At 50.6% G+C, this 18,087-nt stretch overlaps 2 protein-coding genes and 1 pseudogene across 8 annotated transcripts in view; all 3 read left to right on the top strand.

Annotated features, from left to right (window-relative positions):
• LOC102143922 (leukocyte immunoglobulin-like receptor subfamily A member 3) overlaps nt 1-6,525 on the top strand; it is a 103,456-nt gene extending 96,931 nt beyond the window's left edge. The window contains exon 11 of the mRNA XM_065535947.1: nt 6,425-6,525. Coding sequence (XP_065392019.1) covers nt 6,425-6,504 — 80 coding nt within the window. The 3' untranslated portion in view covers nt 6,505-6,525. The remainder of the gene's footprint in view (nt 1-6,424) is intronic.
• On the top strand, nt 2,398-3,452 carry LOC102131617 (trifunctional enzyme subunit beta, mitochondrial-like; annotated as a pseudogene).
• A 3,602-nt stretch (nt 6,526-10,127) lies between the features above and the next one.
• Nucleotides 10,128-18,087, top strand: part of LOC123570365 (leukocyte immunoglobulin-like receptor subfamily A member 6) — a 32,643-nt gene continuing 24,683 nt past the window's right edge. Inside the window, exons 1-9 of one of the 7 annotated variants that reach the window (XR_010583468.1) lie at nt 10,128-10,241; nt 10,404-10,439; nt 10,625-10,909; nt 11,056-11,358; nt 11,803-12,099; nt 12,351-12,653; nt 12,958-13,008; nt 14,200-14,404; nt 15,462-15,591. Coding sequence is in view for 5 of the 7 variants with exons in the window: in XM_065535964.2 (XP_065392036.1) it covers nt 10,208-10,241; nt 10,404-10,439; nt 10,625-10,909; nt 11,056-11,358; nt 11,803-12,099; nt 12,351-12,653; nt 12,958-13,008; nt 14,200-14,318 (1,428 nt within the window). In the remaining 2 variants the exon portion in view is untranslated. The other 6 variants (XR_012427984.1, XM_065535965.2, XM_065535964.2 and 3 more) reach the window with 6 other exon arrangements.

The raw sequence follows: 18,087 nt of genomic DNA, 5'->3' as shown, positions 1-18,087 counted from the left end.
AGGAGCTCTTAAGTTTAATTAGATCCCACTGGTGAATTTGTGCATTTGTTGTGATTGTTTTTGGTGTCTTTGTCATGGAATATTTGTCCATTCCTATGTCCAGGATAGTATTGCCTGGATTGTCTTCTAGGGATTTATGGTTTTGGGCTTTACATTTAAGTCTTTAATCTGTCTTGAATTAATTTTTGTGTATGGTATAAGGAAGGGGTCCAGTTGCAATCTTCTGCATATGGCTAACCAGTTATCCCAGCATCATTTATTGAATAGGGAATCTTTCCCCATTGCTTGTTTTGTCAGTTTTGTCACAGATCAGATGGTCGTAGATGCGTGGCCTTATTTCTGGGCACCCCATTCTGTTCCGTTGGTCTATATGCCTGCTTGTGTACCAGTGCCATGCCGTTTTGGTTACTGTAGCCTGGTAGTATAGTTTGAAGTCGGGTAATGTGATGCCCCCAGCTTTTTTCTTTTTGCTTAGGATTGCCTTGGCTATTCGGGCTCATTTTTGGTTCCATATGAATTTTATAATAGTTTTCTCTACTTCTGTGAAGAATGTTGTTGGTAGTTTGAGGGGAATAGCATTGAATCTGTACATTACTTTGGGCAAGATAGCCATCTTAATGATATTGATTCTTCTGATCCATGAGTATGGGATGCTTTTCCGTTTGTTTGTGTCTCCTCTGATTTCTTTAAGGAGTGTTTTATAATTTCCATTGTAGAGATCTTTCATCTCCCCAGTTAGCTGTATTCCTAGTATTTTATTTTGTGTGTGTGTGACACTTGTGAATGGGATTGCCTTTCTTATTTGGCCCTCAGTTTGGCTGTTGTTGGTGTATTGAAATGCTAGTGAATTTGTACATAGATTTTGTATCCTGCAACATTGCTAAAGTTGTTTATCAACTGGAGGAGCTTTTAGGCTGAACAATCAAGTTCTTTCAAATATCTGAAAAGCCTTTTCAAGAAGGATTACTACAAATAAGCACAGATAATGAAAACTACAATAAACATATAACTCTTCAAAGCCCAGACAATGAAGAACATTTACTAACATCAACACCATCAAGAAAAACATGACCTCACTAAATGAGGTAAATAAGGCACCACGGACCAATCCTAGAGAAGCAGAAATATCTGAACTTTCAGACAAATAATTCAAAACAGTTTTGTTGAGGAATGTCAAAGACACTCGAGATAAAACAGAAAAGGAATTCAGAATTCTATCTTATAAATTTAACATAGAGATTAAAATAATTTTCAAAAATCAAGCAGAAAAATTCCAGAACTGAAAAAAATGCAATTGGCATACTGAAGAATGCGTCAGAGGCCTTTAATAGCAGAATTGATCAAGCAGAAGAATAATTAGTGAAGACAGGTTATTTGAAAATACACAGTCAGGATCAAGAAAATGAGGTGTATATATATATATATATACACACACACATACATGCATACACACAGACATACATATACACACACCATGGAATACTATGCAGCCATAAAAAAAGAATGAGATCATGTCCTTTGCAGGAATGTGGATGGAGCTGCAGGTCATTATCCTCAGAAAACTAACTCAGGAACAGAAAACTAAATACCTCATGTTCTCACCTATTAGTGAGAGCTAAATGATGAGAACATGTGGACACAGAGAGGAACAACAGACAGCGGGACATATTGAAAGGTGGGGGTTGGAAGAAGGGAAAGGATCAAGAAAAATAACTAATGGGTACTAGGCTTAATATCTGGGTGACAAAATAATCTGCACAACAGTCAGAGCCTTGGCACTTGGGTCTGAACCTTGCTCAGAGTAGGAACATCAGTTAAGTTTCCAGAATGACTACCATCTTGACTTACATTTTTAAAACTCTTCCCACTACATGGCTGGGCATGGTGGCTCACGCCTGTAATCCCAGCACTTTGGGAGGCCAAGATGGGCAGATCATGAGCTCAGGAGATTGAGACCATCCTGGTTAACACGGTGAAACCTCGTCTCTAATAAAAATACAAAAAAAAAAAATTAGCCAGGCATGGTGGCGGGCACCTATAGTCCCAGCTACTCAGGAGGCTGAGGCGGGAGAATGGTGTGAACCCAGGAGGTGAAGCTTGCAGTGAGCCGAGATTGCACCACTGCACACCAGCCCAGGCAACAGAGAGAAACTCTGTCTCAAAAAAATAAAAAGTAAAAAATCTTCCCACTACATCGAAACAGGCCCTCAGATTTTTTTATTTTGTCTTCCAGTTATAAGACCTCTGAGCTGTTCCTCCAGCTGTGAGCTGCCCCAGAGAGAGAATCTGACCAGCACAGTTGATCACTTATACGTAGACGACCCTGGTTTCTGGATTGGTTCCTGTATGGATGGATCATTGGATTTTTAGCTTTATCTGAAAGCCGTCCAGACCAAAATGAAGAAGACATTAGCCAAACCCAACATAAGGAATATTGTGGTGGTGGATGGTGTTCGCACTCCATTTTTGCTGTCAGGCGCTTTCTATAAAGATCTGACGCCACATGATTTGGCTAGAGCAGCATTTACGGGTTTGTTGCATCAGACCAGTGTCCCCGAGGAAGTTGATTATATCATCTTTGGCACAGTTATTCAGGAAGTGAAAACAAGCAATGTGGCTAGAGAGGCTGCCCTTGGAACTGACTTCTCTGACAAGACTCCTGCTCACATTGTCACCATGGCTTGTATCTCTGCCGACCAAGTCATGACCACAGGTGTTGACTTGATTGCTTCTGGCCAGTGTGATGTGATCGTGGCAGGTGGCGTCCAGCTGATGTCCGATGTCCCTATTCACCATTCAAGGAAAGTGAGAAAACTGGTGCTTGCTCTCAATAAAACCAAAACTGTGGGCCGGCGACTGTCTTTAATCTCTAAATTCCGATTGAATTTCCTAGCACCTGAGCTCCCTGCGGTTGCCAAGTTCTCCACTGGTGAGACCATGGGTCACTCTGCAGACCAACAGGCCACCTCCTTTGCTGTTTCTTGGCTGGAACAGTGTGAAGACGCACTGTGCTCTCCCAGTCTGGCCAAGAAGGCACAGGATGAAGGATTCCTTTCTGATGACGTACCATTCGAAGTACCAGGAAAAAATACAGTTACCAAAGATAATGGCATCCATCCTTCCTCATTGGAGCAGACGGCCAAACTAAAACCTGCATTCATCAAGCCCTACGGCACAGTGACAGCTGAAATTCTTCTTTCTTGACTGCTGGCGCATCTGCAATGTTGATTATGGCAGAGGAAAAAGCTCTGGCCATGGGTTATAAGTCGAAGGCATATTTGAGGGATTTTATGTATGTGTCTCACGATCCAAAAGACCAACTATGACTCGGACCAATGTATGCCACTCCAGAAGTTCTAGAACAGGCAGGAATAACCATGAATGATACTGATGCTTTTGAATTTCATGAAGCTGTCTCGGGTCAGATTTTGGCAAACGTTAGAGCCATGGATTCTAATTGGTTTTCACAAAACTACACCGGTAGAAAAACCAAGGTTGGGATTGCCTCCTTTGGAGAAGTTTAATAACTAGGGTGGATCTCTGCCCCTGGGACACCCGTTTGGAGCCACTGGCTGCAGGTTGGTTACGGCAGCTGCCAACAGATTACAGAAGGGAGGAGGTCAGTATGGCTTAGTGGCTGCCTGTGCAGCTGGAGGGCAGGCCCCTGCTATGATAGTGGAAACTTATCCAGAATAATAGATCCAGAAGAAATGACTGGAAGTTTCTGTGCAGCACTCACACTAGGCAACACTATTTCAGTGCATTCCGAAATGACAGTTATAGCTCCTAGCTCCCTTTAGGAAAGCAATTCTTGGCCGGGCGCGGTGGCTCAAGCCTGTAATCCCAGCACTTTGGGAGGCCGAGACGGGCGGATCACGAGGCCAGGAGATCGAGACCATTCTGGCTAACACAGTGAAACCCCGTCTCTACTAAAAAAATACAAAAAACTAGCCGGGCGAGGTGGCGGGCGCCTGTAGTCCCAGCTACTCGGGAGGCTGAGCCAGGAGAATGGCGTGAACCCGGGAGGCGGAGCTTGCAGTGAGCTGAGATCCGGCCACTGTACTCCAGCCCGGGTGACAGAGTGAGACTCTGTCTCAAAAAAAAAAAAAAAAGGAAAGCAATTCTTGTGGCCTTCTGTTAGACACTTTGCACTTAAGCCTTGCCAGTGTTCTGAGCTTTTCAATAATCACAGTTTACTGCTCTTTCAGGGATTTCTAAGCCACCAGAATCTCACACAGAGATGTGTAGGTGGTTGGTTTTGGTCTCTACTGTCACTAAAGACAAAATGACGGGATGCAATTGGGAAAGAGGTCAGCTGAGATTTGGAATCATTTTTGTAATATTTGCAAATTATATTTTTCCTATCTGTGTCCTAAAGATAAGTGTTCTCTATAAAATACAAACCAATGTGCCTAAATTAATTCTGGAAAAATAATTCAGAATCTAAACATCACTGAAAACTTACAGAAAATGTTTAGATACATAAATATCATGGTGGTCAACCTTAATAAAGTGGAGAAATATTGAAAATAATAGGCCTGGCACAGTGGCTCATACCTGTAATCCCAGCACTTTGGGAGACCAAGGCGGGTGGATCACAAGGTCAGGAGATGGAGACCATCCTGGATAACACGATGAAACCCCGTCTCTACTAAAAACACAAAACAATTAGCCAGGCGTGGTGGTGAACGCCTGTAGTCCTAGCTACTCGGGAGGCTGAGGTGGGAGAGTGGCATGAACCCGGGAGGCAGAACTTGCAGTGAGCCGAGATCGCACCACTGCACTCCAGCCTAGGTGACAGAGTAGGCGACAGAGTGAGACTGTCTCTAAAAAAAAAAAAAAAAGAAAATAATAATAATAATAATCTACACAACAAACTGTCACAACACAGTTTACCTGTATAACAAACCTGCACATGTATCCCTGAATTTGAAACAAAAGTTAAAAGAAAAAGAAAAAATCCAATTAGGACATGAGCAAAAGGGCTGGGCATGGTGGTTCATGCTTGTAATCCCAACAGTTTGGGAGGCCAAGACGGGAGGATATCCTGAGGTCAGGAGTTCAAGACCAGCCTGACCAACATGGTGAAACCCCGTCTCTACTAAAAATACAAAAATTAGTTGGGTGTGGTGGCGGATGCCTGTAATCCCAGCTGGGGACAGAGTCACCTGCCTGCATGCAGGTCCTGGGGCCCCGACTCAGCCCTGAAAGAGAGTTCCCTGTAAGAGATTTGTCCCCCTGGGAGCCAGAGCAGGCCTTCCCATCGTGGGAGTACCTGGAACTACAGGTATGCACCACCACACCCAGTTATTTTTTGTCTTTTTAGTATGCATGGAGTTTCACCATGTTGCCCAGCTGGTCTCGAACTCCTGGGCTCCAGCGATCTGTCTACCTCGGCCTCCCAGAGTGCTGGGAAAATAGGCATGAGCCATGGCAGGCAGCCAATCATAGCACTTGTTATCATTAGGATGATTGCTCTTTCTTCTCATTCTTGGACACACACCTCCCAGCATCTCATCTGTCAGAGAGGGTTTCTACCAGGGCTGTACTGGGAGTTAGGCTTGAAAAGGGGAGGAAGGCACCACCTGCCCGGGTCTCGAGAGTCTGCTCAGGGCTGTAACCAGCAGGGGAGGGTCCAGTGTGAACCTCATGTCTGACAAGTCTACAGTGAATCTGTTTCACACACACATGGAGGAGGCAGCTCAGGGCTGACCATGAACCTCAGTCAATGGGCAGAGATATCCCAGTGCCATCCACAAACACAGGGGAGGAGGAGCCACAACGTCCCACTTTCACCCAAAACCCCGACCCCTCCCTGACTGTGAGGGCCCTGGGGTTCTCCTCTGTCTCATACAGAAGTAGAAACGTGCCCCTTAGTGACTCCCTGACATTGCAAGTCACCAGCAGCCACTCGGCTCTGAGCTTGCTGCTTCCTGAGGTTCCCTGCCGGTGTCAGGAAGTTTCATTTCTCATTTCCTTCTAGGGCTGCGTATTTCAGAAACATTATGTATTAGTCGGGGTTCTCTAGAGGGGCAGAACTAATGGGATAGGTGTATGTATAAAGGGGAGTTGATTAAGGAGTATTGATTCACATGATCACAAGGTGAGGTGTCACAATAGACCGTCTGCAAGCTGAGGAGCGAGGAAGCCCATCCAAGTCCGAAAACCTCAGAGGCTGCGAAGCTGACAGTGCAGCCTGGGCGGCAGAGCGAGACCTTGTCTCAAAAAAAAAAAAAAAAATATATATATATATATGTGTGTGTGTGTGTGTGTGTGTGTGTGTGTGTGTGTATGTGTGTGTATATATATATACACACACATATATGAGTGTGTTTTCAAGTCTCCTTCTTTCCCCTCAAGTCGCATGTACAGGGTGCGTGGTTCTAAGGTTCCCAGGGCTGAGACTCTGTCCTTCTTCACCCAGCCCAGAGAAAGGCTGATTTCCAACACCCTGCAGGGGCTGTGGAGCCAGAGCCCAGAGACAGAGGCCTTCAGAGGAGGTAATTCTGCCCAAAGACCCCAGACTCCCACACTCCCCGCCCACCACACTCTCTGTCCTCCCCCAGGTCCAGCCCAGCTGCTGACATCCAGGAAGAAAACCTCAGTGACAGGAAGAGAGGGTGCACCTGGGGTGCAGATGGGGGCCCTGCAGTTTCAGTGGTAACAGGAAGGGGCTGGGAAGGGGCTGGGGCTCAGGGGAACAGACACTGCCATGAAGGACCCACAGCCCAGGATGGGGTGGAGCTGGACAGTCAGTGTGAGAAACACACTCACCCCTGAAAACCCAAAGAATGCACTCAGAGGCACGGGCAACAGCAAAAGCGAGACTTTTTGTTTGTCTGTTTGAGACGGAATCTCACTCTGTCACCCAGGCTGGAGTGCAGTGGCCAGATCTCAGCTCACTGCAACCTCCGCCTCCAGGGTTTACACCATTCTCCTGCCTCAGCCTCCCGAGTAGGTGGGACTACAGGTGCCCGCCACCTCGCCCGGCTAGTTTTTTGTATTTTTTTAGTAGAGAAGGGGTTTCACCGTGTTCGCCAGGATGGTCTCGATCTCCTGACCTCGTGATCCGCCTACCTCGCCTCCCAGAGTGCTGGAATTACAGGCGTGAGCCACCGCGCCCGGCCTGAACCTGAGACTTTTAATAGGGTCTTGCAAGATTGGGCGTCTGCTAGGCAGGCACACCTGGGGCAGTCACAGCAGGTAATTTATCTCCTAGCACGCAAGTCCCTCCCTCACTTCCTCACTGGTCCAGTACTATGAGGTTACAATCTTCCCAGACTTCCCCTGAGTTTCATTATCCCCCTTATAAGGTTATATATCTCGTCCCCTTCCCCGCTTAACTTGTAATTTCCCAGTAACGAAACTTTTTTCCCTTCTATGGGCTGACCCCCGCTCTACATTCTGTTCATTTACTGTGATTTGCTGGGAGCATGAGCCCTGCGGTTTGTTAAATCCGCAGACTGGCTGCCAGTGCTGAGAAGGTCCATGCTTTGAAAATGGACCATTTAAAATGTGTTCTCACAAATCCCCTCCTCCTTCTTATTTACTTCCTTTGGTCTCATGTTCATTTGAACCCTTCTAGGGCTTGAATCACTTTAGAAGTTGTTTACTTTTTCTATTTTATTTTTATTTTTTTGAAACAGAGTCTTGCTGTGTGGCCCAGGCTGGAGTGCAGTGGCGCCATCTCAGCTCACTGCAACCTCCGCCTCCTGGGTTCCAGTGATTCGCCTGCCTCAGCCTCCCAAGTAGCTGGGATTACAGGTGTGCACCACCACACCCGGCTAATTGTTTTTTTATTTTTAGTAGAGACGAGGTTTCACCATGTTGGCCAGGCTGGTCTCAAACTCCTGACCTCAGGTGATCCACCCACCTTGGCCTCCCAAAGTGCTGGGATTACAGGCATGAGCTACCACGCCTGGTCAAATTTTTCACTTTATGACTACATAGTAGGTGTATATATTTATTAAATTACTTTTCAATGGTATTAATTCAATTTGCTATTTTTCAGCTTCACAATGTCTGTCTAATGCATTTCACCAGCTGCCTATATTTTCCTCATATGGTTGTCATTCCCGTGGGGCGGCTCTCCTCCCGCGCACCTGGCCTTTCATAAAGGGTTTCTCCCAGGGCTGTCCAGGCATCAGCCTGATGAAGGGAATTGATGCCGCTGCTCCTGCCCCACTCTCCCAAACTTAGCCTCAGCTCAAGATTGTGCCCGGCAGGGATGGGACCAACGCCAGCCTCACACTCACCTGTGGGGCAGACGCCCACATCTGAGCACCGTGGACTGAATCTGTTTCTCACACACAGGGGAGGGGCTGAGAGCTGAGCGTGGACTCCAGTGAGTGAGCAGAGACCCCCCAGCGCCTGTCCACACACACAGGGGAGGGGGAGCCACAGCTTCCAGCCCCACCCAGAGCCCTGACCCCTCACTGCCTGGGAGGACCCGGGGTTCCTCTTCTGTCCCACACGGAGGTGGGAACCTCCTCCTCCCTAGTGACCCTGGGTGGTCCCGGACACCTGTGGCCACTCAGCTTTGAACTCTGTTCATTGCAGGGTACGCGTCTCAATGTTGGGAACTTTTCTTTCTCTTTCTGTGCCTGTGGCTGTGGTGATCTGCGTATTTCAGACGTGTCACAAGGAGCATTTCTTGGTATTTGGAGCCGATGTCGGCTCTTGAGTGGGGGCGTCAATCATCCTCCTCGACTGTGGAGCCCAACACCAGGATCCTCTCCCGTCCCACCCTCCGGTCTGAACTGCTCTGGACCAGGATCCTCTCCCGTCCCACCCTCCGGTCTGAACTGGTCTGGAAATTCACCATGGCTGAGCCTCCCGTGTCCTGGGCACCACTGACCCCACAGCCACTGTGATGAGTGGGGTTCATGACAACAGGCTCAGAGGTGACATTAATGTCCAAAGTCACATAAACCCTGGATGATAATCAGGAATTAAACACAAATCAGCTCCCCTCCCCCGGAAGCAGATTACAGACCTAACAAACTGTTCTGAAAATCCTGAACGTGGACGGAGGCGCTGAAGGACGGCCAAGGACACAAGGGGCACTGAGGAGGCAGGACCGACTCAGAGCCTCATTCCCAGGGGGGTGGGTGATGCTGCAACAAGGGAAAAAGGGGAAGTACAAGAGAGGGACTGTTTGGTAAGAAGGAAACATACACTCCAAGGACTGTGTGTATATATATATTATATATACTATATATAATTATATATGATATATATATTGTACATATAGTATATATATGTGTGTATATATATATTTTATATATATATATATGTTTTATTCTCTATATTCCCTGCATTTCTCCTTTTCAGACAGGATCTTGCTCTGTCGCCCAGACTGGATTGCCGAGGGGTGATCACAGCTCCCTGCAGCCTCCGCCTCCCAGGCCCAAGTGATCCTCCCACCTCAGCCTCCCGAGTAGCAGGGACCACAGGCATGAGCCTCCATGCCCAACTCACTTTTTTCTTTTCTGTAGAGACAGGATCACAGTATGTTGTCCAGGACTGTCTGAAGCTCCTGGCCTCAAGCCATCACCCGCCTCAGCCTCCTGAAGTGCTGGGATTCCAGGCCTGAGCCACCACGGTAGACCCCGCATTTCTCCTCTGTGCTCACTGCCACACGCAGCTCAGCCTGGGCTGCACAGCCCGGTGTCAGGTGCGTCTCTGCTGACCTGGGTCTGCTGCAGCATGGACCTGCATCTTCCCTGAAGCATCTCCAGGGCGGGAGAGACGACTGCCATGGTAAGGACCCCGCAACGCTGAGCCGATGGACGGGCTGGAGGAGGGAGGCAGACCCCATGGGGAGGCTCTGAGAGGGAAGAGGAGCCCACGGTCGCCCTCGCCTGAAAGGGGCTTACTCAGGAAGGCACCGGGTCTATTTGTTGTTGTGTTCCGGCCCTCAGTGAGATAAAGATAAATCAGGCAGACAGTGACCCAGGGACAGGGAGACCCCATTTCTATATGAAATGTCTGCAGAGAGCCTGGTGCCTGCCCCCACCTCAGCCCTGGGGAAATGAGAGCCAGGCTCCTGGGGAGGGCAGTTCCCCTTCCTGTGGGCTGAGGATGAGACAACCCCATAACAAGAAGGACCCAGCCTCCGAGCGGCCACACCCTGTGTGTGTCTCTGTCCTGCCAGCACCGAGGGTTCATCCATCTGCAGAGCCCGGGGTCACTGGGAGGAGACACCATGACCCCCGCCCTCACAGCCCTGCTCTGCCTCGGTGAGATTTCAAGATGGGGAAGGGGAGATCCGAGTCTTGGAGGGACCCCACCCCACACACAAGCCCTGGTCCATCAGGAGACCTCAAAAGCTCGGGAGGCACCAGGGTGAGGAGGGTCTGCTCAGGCTTCAGGGGCAAATCTCACAGGGAACTCTCTTCCAGGGCTGAGTCTGGACACCAGGACCCACGTGCAGGCAGGTGAGTGTGTCCCCAGCTGTCCCAGGTCCCTCCTCCTCACTAGGGACAGGGGCCACACATGGGCAGCTGGGGGAGGAGACCGCAGTTCTGGGTGACTGATGGCGATGACGGGGGGTCCTGGGGCTGGGAGCTGGGATCTGAGGGCTGAGGGACCTCTTGGGATCCAGCCTCTGATTTCCTTCCAGGGCCCCTCCCCAAACCCGCCCTCTGGGCTGAGCCAGACTCTGTGATCATCCAGGGGAGCCCCGTGACCATTTGGTGTCGGGGGACCCTGGAGGCCCAGGAGTACCGTCTGGATAAAGAGGGAAGCACAGTGCCATGGGACAGACAGAAACCACTGGAGCCCAGGAACAAGGCCAGATTCTCCATCCCATACATGACAGAGCGCCATGCAGGGAGATTTCGCTGTTACTATCTCAGCCCTGCAGGCTGGTCAGAGCGCAGTGACCCCCTGGAGCTGGTGGTGACAGGTGAGAGGACACTCAGGGGTCCCAGCCCCAGGCTCTGTCCTCAGGAAGGGGGTCGGCTCTCAGGGGCGTCTCCCTCTCACAGCCCAGCCCTGGGGATGATGTGGGAGGTGGGAGCCCATTTAACACGGTGCCTCCTTCTCTCCTAGGATTCTACAGCAAACCCACGCTCTCAGCCCTGCCCAGCCCTGTGGTGGCCTCAGGAGGGAACGTGACCCTCCGATGTGGCTCACAGCAGGGATATCACCATTTTGTTCTGATTGAGGAAGGAGAACACAGGCTCCCCCGGACCCTGGACTCACGGCAGCTCCACAGTGGGTGGTACCAGGCCATGTTCCCTGTGGGCCCCATGACCCCCAGCCACAGGTGGACGTTCAGATGCTATGGATACTACAGGAACACCTCCCAGGTGTGGTCCCACCCCAGTGACCCCCTGGAGCTTCTGGCCTCAGGTGAGGGACCACGGCCTTCTCTAATCCACTTTCGGGGCAGCTGACAGGCTTGGGAAGTCTGGCTGGTGACTGACTCTGGAAAGGACCCAGAGTGATGTGTGGACGGACGGGCTGCAGGCGTGAGGGAGACCCCATGGGGAGGCTCTGACATGGGAGGAGGCGGCCTTGGCCACCCTCACCTGGAAGGGGAGGACTCCGGAAGGCACCGGTGTGTTTGCTGTGAGGTCCCGGCTCTCAGGGAGAGGAGGAAGGATCAGGCACAGGGGCCAGGGCTAGGGAGACCCCACTCCTCGGAAATGACTCCAAGGCAGCCCCGGGTGAGAAGGAGACCCTGGGGTCAGAGACTCAGAGTGAGAGACAGTGAGACCTGCAGGGCCAGGATGGGAGAAGGAAGGGGCGTGGGAGGAACCAGCCCTCTGAGTCCCGGCTCCTCTTTCCCTCCAGGCGTGTCTAGGAAGCCCTCCCTCCTGACCCTGCAGGGCCCCATCGTGGTCCCTGGAGAGCACTTGATCCTCCAGTGTGGCTCTGATGTCGGCTACGACAGATTTGCTCTGTACAAGGAGGGGGAACATGACTTCCTCCAGCACCCTGACCGGCAGCACCAGGCTGGGCTCTCCCAGGCCAACTTCACCCTGAGCCCTGTGAGGGGCTCCCACGGGGGCCAGTACAGATGCTACGGTGCACACAACCTCTCCTCCGAGTGGTCGGCCCCCAGTGACCCCCTGGACATCCTGATCTCAAGTGAGGAGCCCAGCGGGTTCAGTCAGGGACCCAGGCTCTGCACAGGCCCTGCCAGGGGAACCCAGGTGTTGATGGCCGGGATGAGGGGTGGGGGCACCAATGGAGGGAGAGACAGATAGAGACAGGGGATAGGGGGAGGGGGAGACTCAGAGAAAACAGAGACAGAGAGACTGAGGGCCCCAGAGAGAGGCCTGGGGAGGTCTCCGCTCAGATCAAGGTGGGAGGCCCTCACCCATCCTTCTTCTCTCCAGAACAGTTCTATGATGTGGTCTCCCTCTCGGTGCAGCCGGGCCCCACGGTGGCCTCAGGAGAGAACGTGACCCTGCTGTGTCAGTCATGGGGACAGTTCCACACTTTCCTTCTGACCAGGGAGGGGGCAGCCCATCCCCCGCTGCATCTGAGATCAAAGCACCAAGCTCAGCAGCACCAGGCTGAATTCCCCATGGGTCCTGTGACCTCAGCCCACGCGGGGACCTACAGGTGCTACAGCTCACTCAGCTCCAACCCCTACCTGCTGTCTGTCCCCAGTGACCCCCTGGAGCTCGTGGTCTCAGGTGAGGGCCCTGATCCTGTCCCCTCTGAGCTCAAAGGCTCAGCTCAGGCCCAGGCCCCCGGAGACCTCAGCTGGGATGGAGTGAGGGAGGCTTAGCCAGAGGGGACGCAGCCCTCAGAGGGGAGAGGCCAACAGAGCTTCTCCTAGGCATGGCCACCCGTTCTCCTTGCCTGGCATGCAGAAGGTACCAGGTGGGCAGAGGAATGGTTCCCGGGGATCCACTGGGCGGATGAGGAGAGTGGGAGTGGAAGGGTGCACTCCATGGACGGCCCGAGTCCCTCACCGGCCTCCTGTGCTCCTTGCAGGACCCTCAGGGGGCTCCAGCCCCCCACCCACAGGGCCACCATCCACCCCTGGTGAGTCACTGAGGCCTCTTGGGGAGCACGGCCTCCCCCAGGGCAGTCTGAGTCTCCTAAAGATTCCCATTCCCCTCCCCTCAAGGACAGGCCTGTGTCCCAGGGACTCTGAGGCTGGGCTGGTGAGGCGTGGGGGGTTCAAGGCAGAGGGAGGTGTTGGGGCCCAGCCTAGGGGAAAAGCAGCTGGGTTCATGTGGGGAGCAAGGCAGCCTCAGCCCTCACCTCCCTGTCCTGACCCCAGAGGTCCTGAGGACCAGCCCCTCAACCCCTCAGGGTCAGGCGAGTGACCTCCTGGAGCTCGTGGTCTCAGGTGAGGGCCCTGACCCTGTCTTCTCTGAGCTCAAAGGCTCAGCTCAGGCTCTGCACCCAGGAGAGCTCTGGGACACTAGAAAACAGGGGAGTGAAGGGGGAGAATCCAGCCCATGGGAGGGTGGAAATAGATGGGGACCTCCCACCCCTGGCTCCCACCCCTGAAGTCCCAGTAGGGTAAAGAGCAGGGAGGGCTGGGAGGACACAGGGGTGAACCTTGGAGGAGATGAGATTAGACTGAAGGTGGAAGACGGAGGCCCCACCCGCGCCCCTCCTCATGTCTCCACCTCAGAATCAGAGCTTTGGGTCCCAACCCCCAGCAGACGCCCTCCTGGAGGGAGAAGAATTCAGGTGCCACCTGACCCTCTCCTTGTCTCCCCTGGCAGCTCCCCAGCACTCAGCGCACACCTGAGCCTCACAGGGACCCGCACCTGCTCCCGCAGCAGCTCAGGGACTGTGCACGGCTCCTCTTCTGCGCCGCTGACCACATTTTTTATTTGGGTTTTTTATCTCATACTGGCCTTTTTGTGCAAGCTGGTGAAAGTAGATATGCAGCATCGCCTATTTTTTATTCTCACCCAGTTTTGTAACAGCCCTGATCTTACGCACTCCCTAGGTTTGGTAAACCTCAGGTAGAAATGTGGACTTCCCTTGTTCTGGACGTTTGCTATGGAGGGGGTAGGGCTTATCTTTCAAGAAAAAGTCAAGTGACTGGCACTACTCCCTGAAACCCGACAGCACTCTCCAGATCTCAGAGGGAGGGAGAGACAGAGACATGCTGGGGCCGCCCTTTCCTGGGCAGTTCATCCTGGCCTAGTCTCAATCCACCAAAGCCCCGAAGCTCCGCTCCCCTCCTCCTCTGCCTTCCCCTCCACCCCACAGACAAGCGGTCATTCCTCTCTGAAGAACAGGCTGACCTTTCTGGGACCTGCTTTCTGGAGCCTCTGATGCTCCCTGTCTGGGTCTCCACGCGCCTCCTTCCTGGCTCTTTTTCCTACTGAGGAATCAGCTTCAGTGTCACCTCCAAGTGTGACCTTCACTGATGACACAGCTCAGCCCAGACCTGCCTGCTTCTCATCTACGTCAAGTAATCAACCTACACCGTGCAGCTTAATTCCCTCTCTCTCTTTCACCATCTCTGCACATACACGTGTGTCACACCGACATCTTATGTGACATTAAAACCTAGTTATCTGTATATGTATTCAGATAATATATACTCACACATAAATATAGATCTCTACCCATACATCTAAAACTATCCCTGTGACTGGTAAATTTCCACTATTGTGGTTTCAGATGCTTGTTCAGAAAGCAGAGAGAGCTTTTATGGCCCACCATATATATAAAATAGATTTCTATTTGTGTTTGTGTTTTTTGGTGTGTGTATCACATTCTACCTTTTGCTGCCTACATGAATAATTAGCTACCTAGAGATTAAATGGAAGGTGAAACCTCAGGGGTAGTGGCTGAGCTGGAGTGAAAAGGATGCAGCCCCAGACTGTCACCACTTTGTGCTCCTGACATTCAGGAGCTCCTGATGACCAACCCTTCATCCACGCAGCCTGGGTCCTCCATTGGTGGATCTGTGAAACTCTCATCTCGGGGGGAATCGGCTTATGTGCTCCTGTGTCCCAGGCTGCACAGATAGCACACAGGGCTCAGTGACCCTATACTGGGGACCACTTTCGTTGCAAATCCTGAGCCCCTGAGATGTAAGAAAACTCTCCCCCAGATGACTCAGGAGCAATGTTTAAATTCATAGAACACGGGAAAACTGAACTAGTTCCATGAGGAGACTGGAGGGAACCCTGCTCCAGGAGAGGGAGGATTTATTGAGGAACTCTGTAAAAGCCACATCATGAGGCCTGGAAAAATAAGAACACAGAGCCCAGGGGAGAGGCTGGCTCAGGGCTCTCCCCCTCTGTTTTCATTCTCAGGAGGAGCTGAGACCCTCAGCCCATCACAAAACAAGTCAGACCCCAAGACTGATGAGTGAGGAGATGCTCTCAGTTATGGGACTGGCACAGAGGGTCAGGGTCTGTCAACAGGAGATGGGGGGCGTGCGCTGGGTGGGCATCCAGGGGTCCTGGGTGATGCTGATCTGCCCTGACCTCTGTCGCCTCTTTGTCCATGATCCCCAGCCTCACATCCCCAGGATTACACAGTGGAGAATCTCATCCGCATGGGCATGGCTGGCTTGATCCTGGTGGTCCTCGGGATTCTGTTATTTGAGGCTCTGCGCAGCCGGAGAAGTCCCCAAGAGGCAGCCGGGAGGTGAACAGCGGAGAGGACAGTGCACCCTTCGGAGTGGTGGAACCTCGGGGACAGATGTGATGATCCCAGGAGGTTCTGCAAGAAAATCTACAGCCTGTGCTTTCTGGACTATCTGCCAATCATTCCCGAAGAGAGGGATCAATGTTGAGGTATTCATTTCGCATGACGAAAATGACAACATCAAAGTCATAGGTAGTAGGGCTGACTTAGAAATCCAATACATCCGTAGTAGGACTGCAAATTACTTCAATCAATTTGAGGAGAATATCAGAAGTACCTAACTAAAAAGAAGAGACACACAGCTATAAACATAAAGTACAGAACCTAGAGGAAAATGTGTTCGTATGGTGAGGTTTCATTCACAACAACATGGACATGACTGGTGCTCGTATTACACACCAGCCGTAAAGCCCAAAAATACATCTAAAACAAAAGAAACAAGTGTGGTTCAATTCCACCATGGGATACTAGGAGCACATGCAAAGGCACAGACGAAATCTACAAAGAGCAACACAAACCAACCTTCGATCATGAGGTTGAGTAAAGACACAAGAGTATAAAAAGCCGTGCACGGCTATTTCAGCACATGAAGCTCAAAAGGAGGCAACATTTATTTTATAGGGAGGCAAACTCAAAATAGACCCCATAAATAAAGGAAGTAGATAACTCTGTGTAATCCAAAATAGTGGTTACACATCAGGAAATACTGGAAGGATCTGTTCAACATGGAAACCACAAGGGCCGCTGGACACAGGCACTGGAATGCTGACTTTCATTTGGTGACCTACAATCCACTTCAAATTATTGGTAAATAGCACATTTTTAATTTGATAGAGAATAATCATACATATTTCTTGGGAGCATGTGGTAATCTGATTCATGCATGCAATGTGTAATGATCCAATAAAGGTTCCCAGGACATCCATCACCCCAAACATTTATATACACATATTTGTTTTTTTCAGACCAAGTCTTTCACTGTCGCCCAGGCTGGAGTGCAGGGGCGTGATCTTGGCTCAATGCAACCTATGTCTCCCAGGTTCAAGCAGTTCTCCTCGGTCAGCCTCCCGCGTAGCTAGGATTACAGGCGTTCACCAAAATGCCTGGCTAATTCTTGTATTTTTATTGGAGATAGGGTTTCACCATGTTGCCCAGGCTGGTCTGGAAATACTGACCTTAGGTGATCCGCCCGCCTAGGCCTCCCAAGGTGCTGGGATTACAGGCATGAGCCACTGTGCCTGGCCAACATTTATAATTTCTGTGTTGAGAGCATTTCAAATCTTCACTTCTAGCTCATGCGGAATATACAATAATTTGTTGCTGACTATGGTCATCCTACTGAGCTTTCAGGCCCTGGAACTTACTCCTCCTCTCCACCTGTATTTATGCACCCATCCACCAACCTCTCTCCATCTCCCTCCTCCACACTCCCTTGCCAGCCTCTGTTGACCACCATTCTACTCTCTGCCATCACGAGGCCCAATTTTGTAGCTCCCGCATGAGTGAGAACATGCAATGTTCCTCTTTCTGGGCCTGGCTTATGTCACCGAACATAATGTCCTCCAGATTCATCTGTGTTGCTGAACATGGTACAATTTCCTTCTTTTTTTGGCTGAATATTATTTCATGGTGTATATAGACCACATGTTCCTTATCCATTCATTCATTGATGGACATGGGTTGATTCCGTATCTTGGTTATTGTGAATACTGCAGCAATAAACATGGTGATACAGATGCCTCTTTGCTATACTGATTTTCTTTCTTTTAGAAATATACCCAACTGTGCCATTACTGGATGGTGTGGTGGTTCTACTTTCAGTTTCTTGAGGAACCTCCATACTGTTTCCATATTGACTGCACCAACTTACGTTCCCACCAAGGTACAAAGGTTTCTTCTCTCCACATCCTTGAGAGCATCTGTTAATTTTTGTCTTAGAGATTTAACCAGGGAATGGCATATCTCTGTTTTCTTACCTATCTATCTTTATTTGTCAGGCCATTTAGGGAGCTGAGATTGCAGTATGGTGGTGAAAACCACAGGCTGCCCTGGCCACTAAATGGTAAACAAGGTGGCTCTTGATCTGTCAGACCAATGATCTCAAAGGTTAACTTTGTGTTTCATTCACAACATGACCCCAACCTGCCTGATGAGCCTCACCTGAGTCCAGTCAGACAATGAGCCACTACCCAGGTAAGAACGGGAAGAGGAAACCCCTTGCGCAGTACTACATAACATGCAATTGACATTTTTAAGTGGCCATATAACTTTCTGATCTCATTATGTTGAAACCACCTGAACTGGGACGGAGGACACCAACATGGCCTTGGGGTTATTTCAGAGATGAGTTTCAACCCAATCAGGTGGTGGTTTACGGGGATCACACACAGCTTGGTTATTCCAGAGATGAGGTTCCACCCAATCAGGTGGTGTTTTAGGGATCACACAGGACTGGGTTCCAAATGTGACAATGCTCCATGTGCCTTGTCACCT

The sequence above is a fragment of the Macaca fascicularis genome, chromosome 19 (assembly GCF_037993035.2).
Source record: "Macaca fascicularis isolate 582-1 chromosome 19, T2T-MFA8v1.1".
NCBI classification, from domain to species: Eukaryota; Metazoa; Chordata; class Mammalia; order Primates; family Cercopithecidae; genus Macaca; species Macaca fascicularis.
This window is presented reverse-complemented; position numbering and strand designations above follow the sequence as displayed.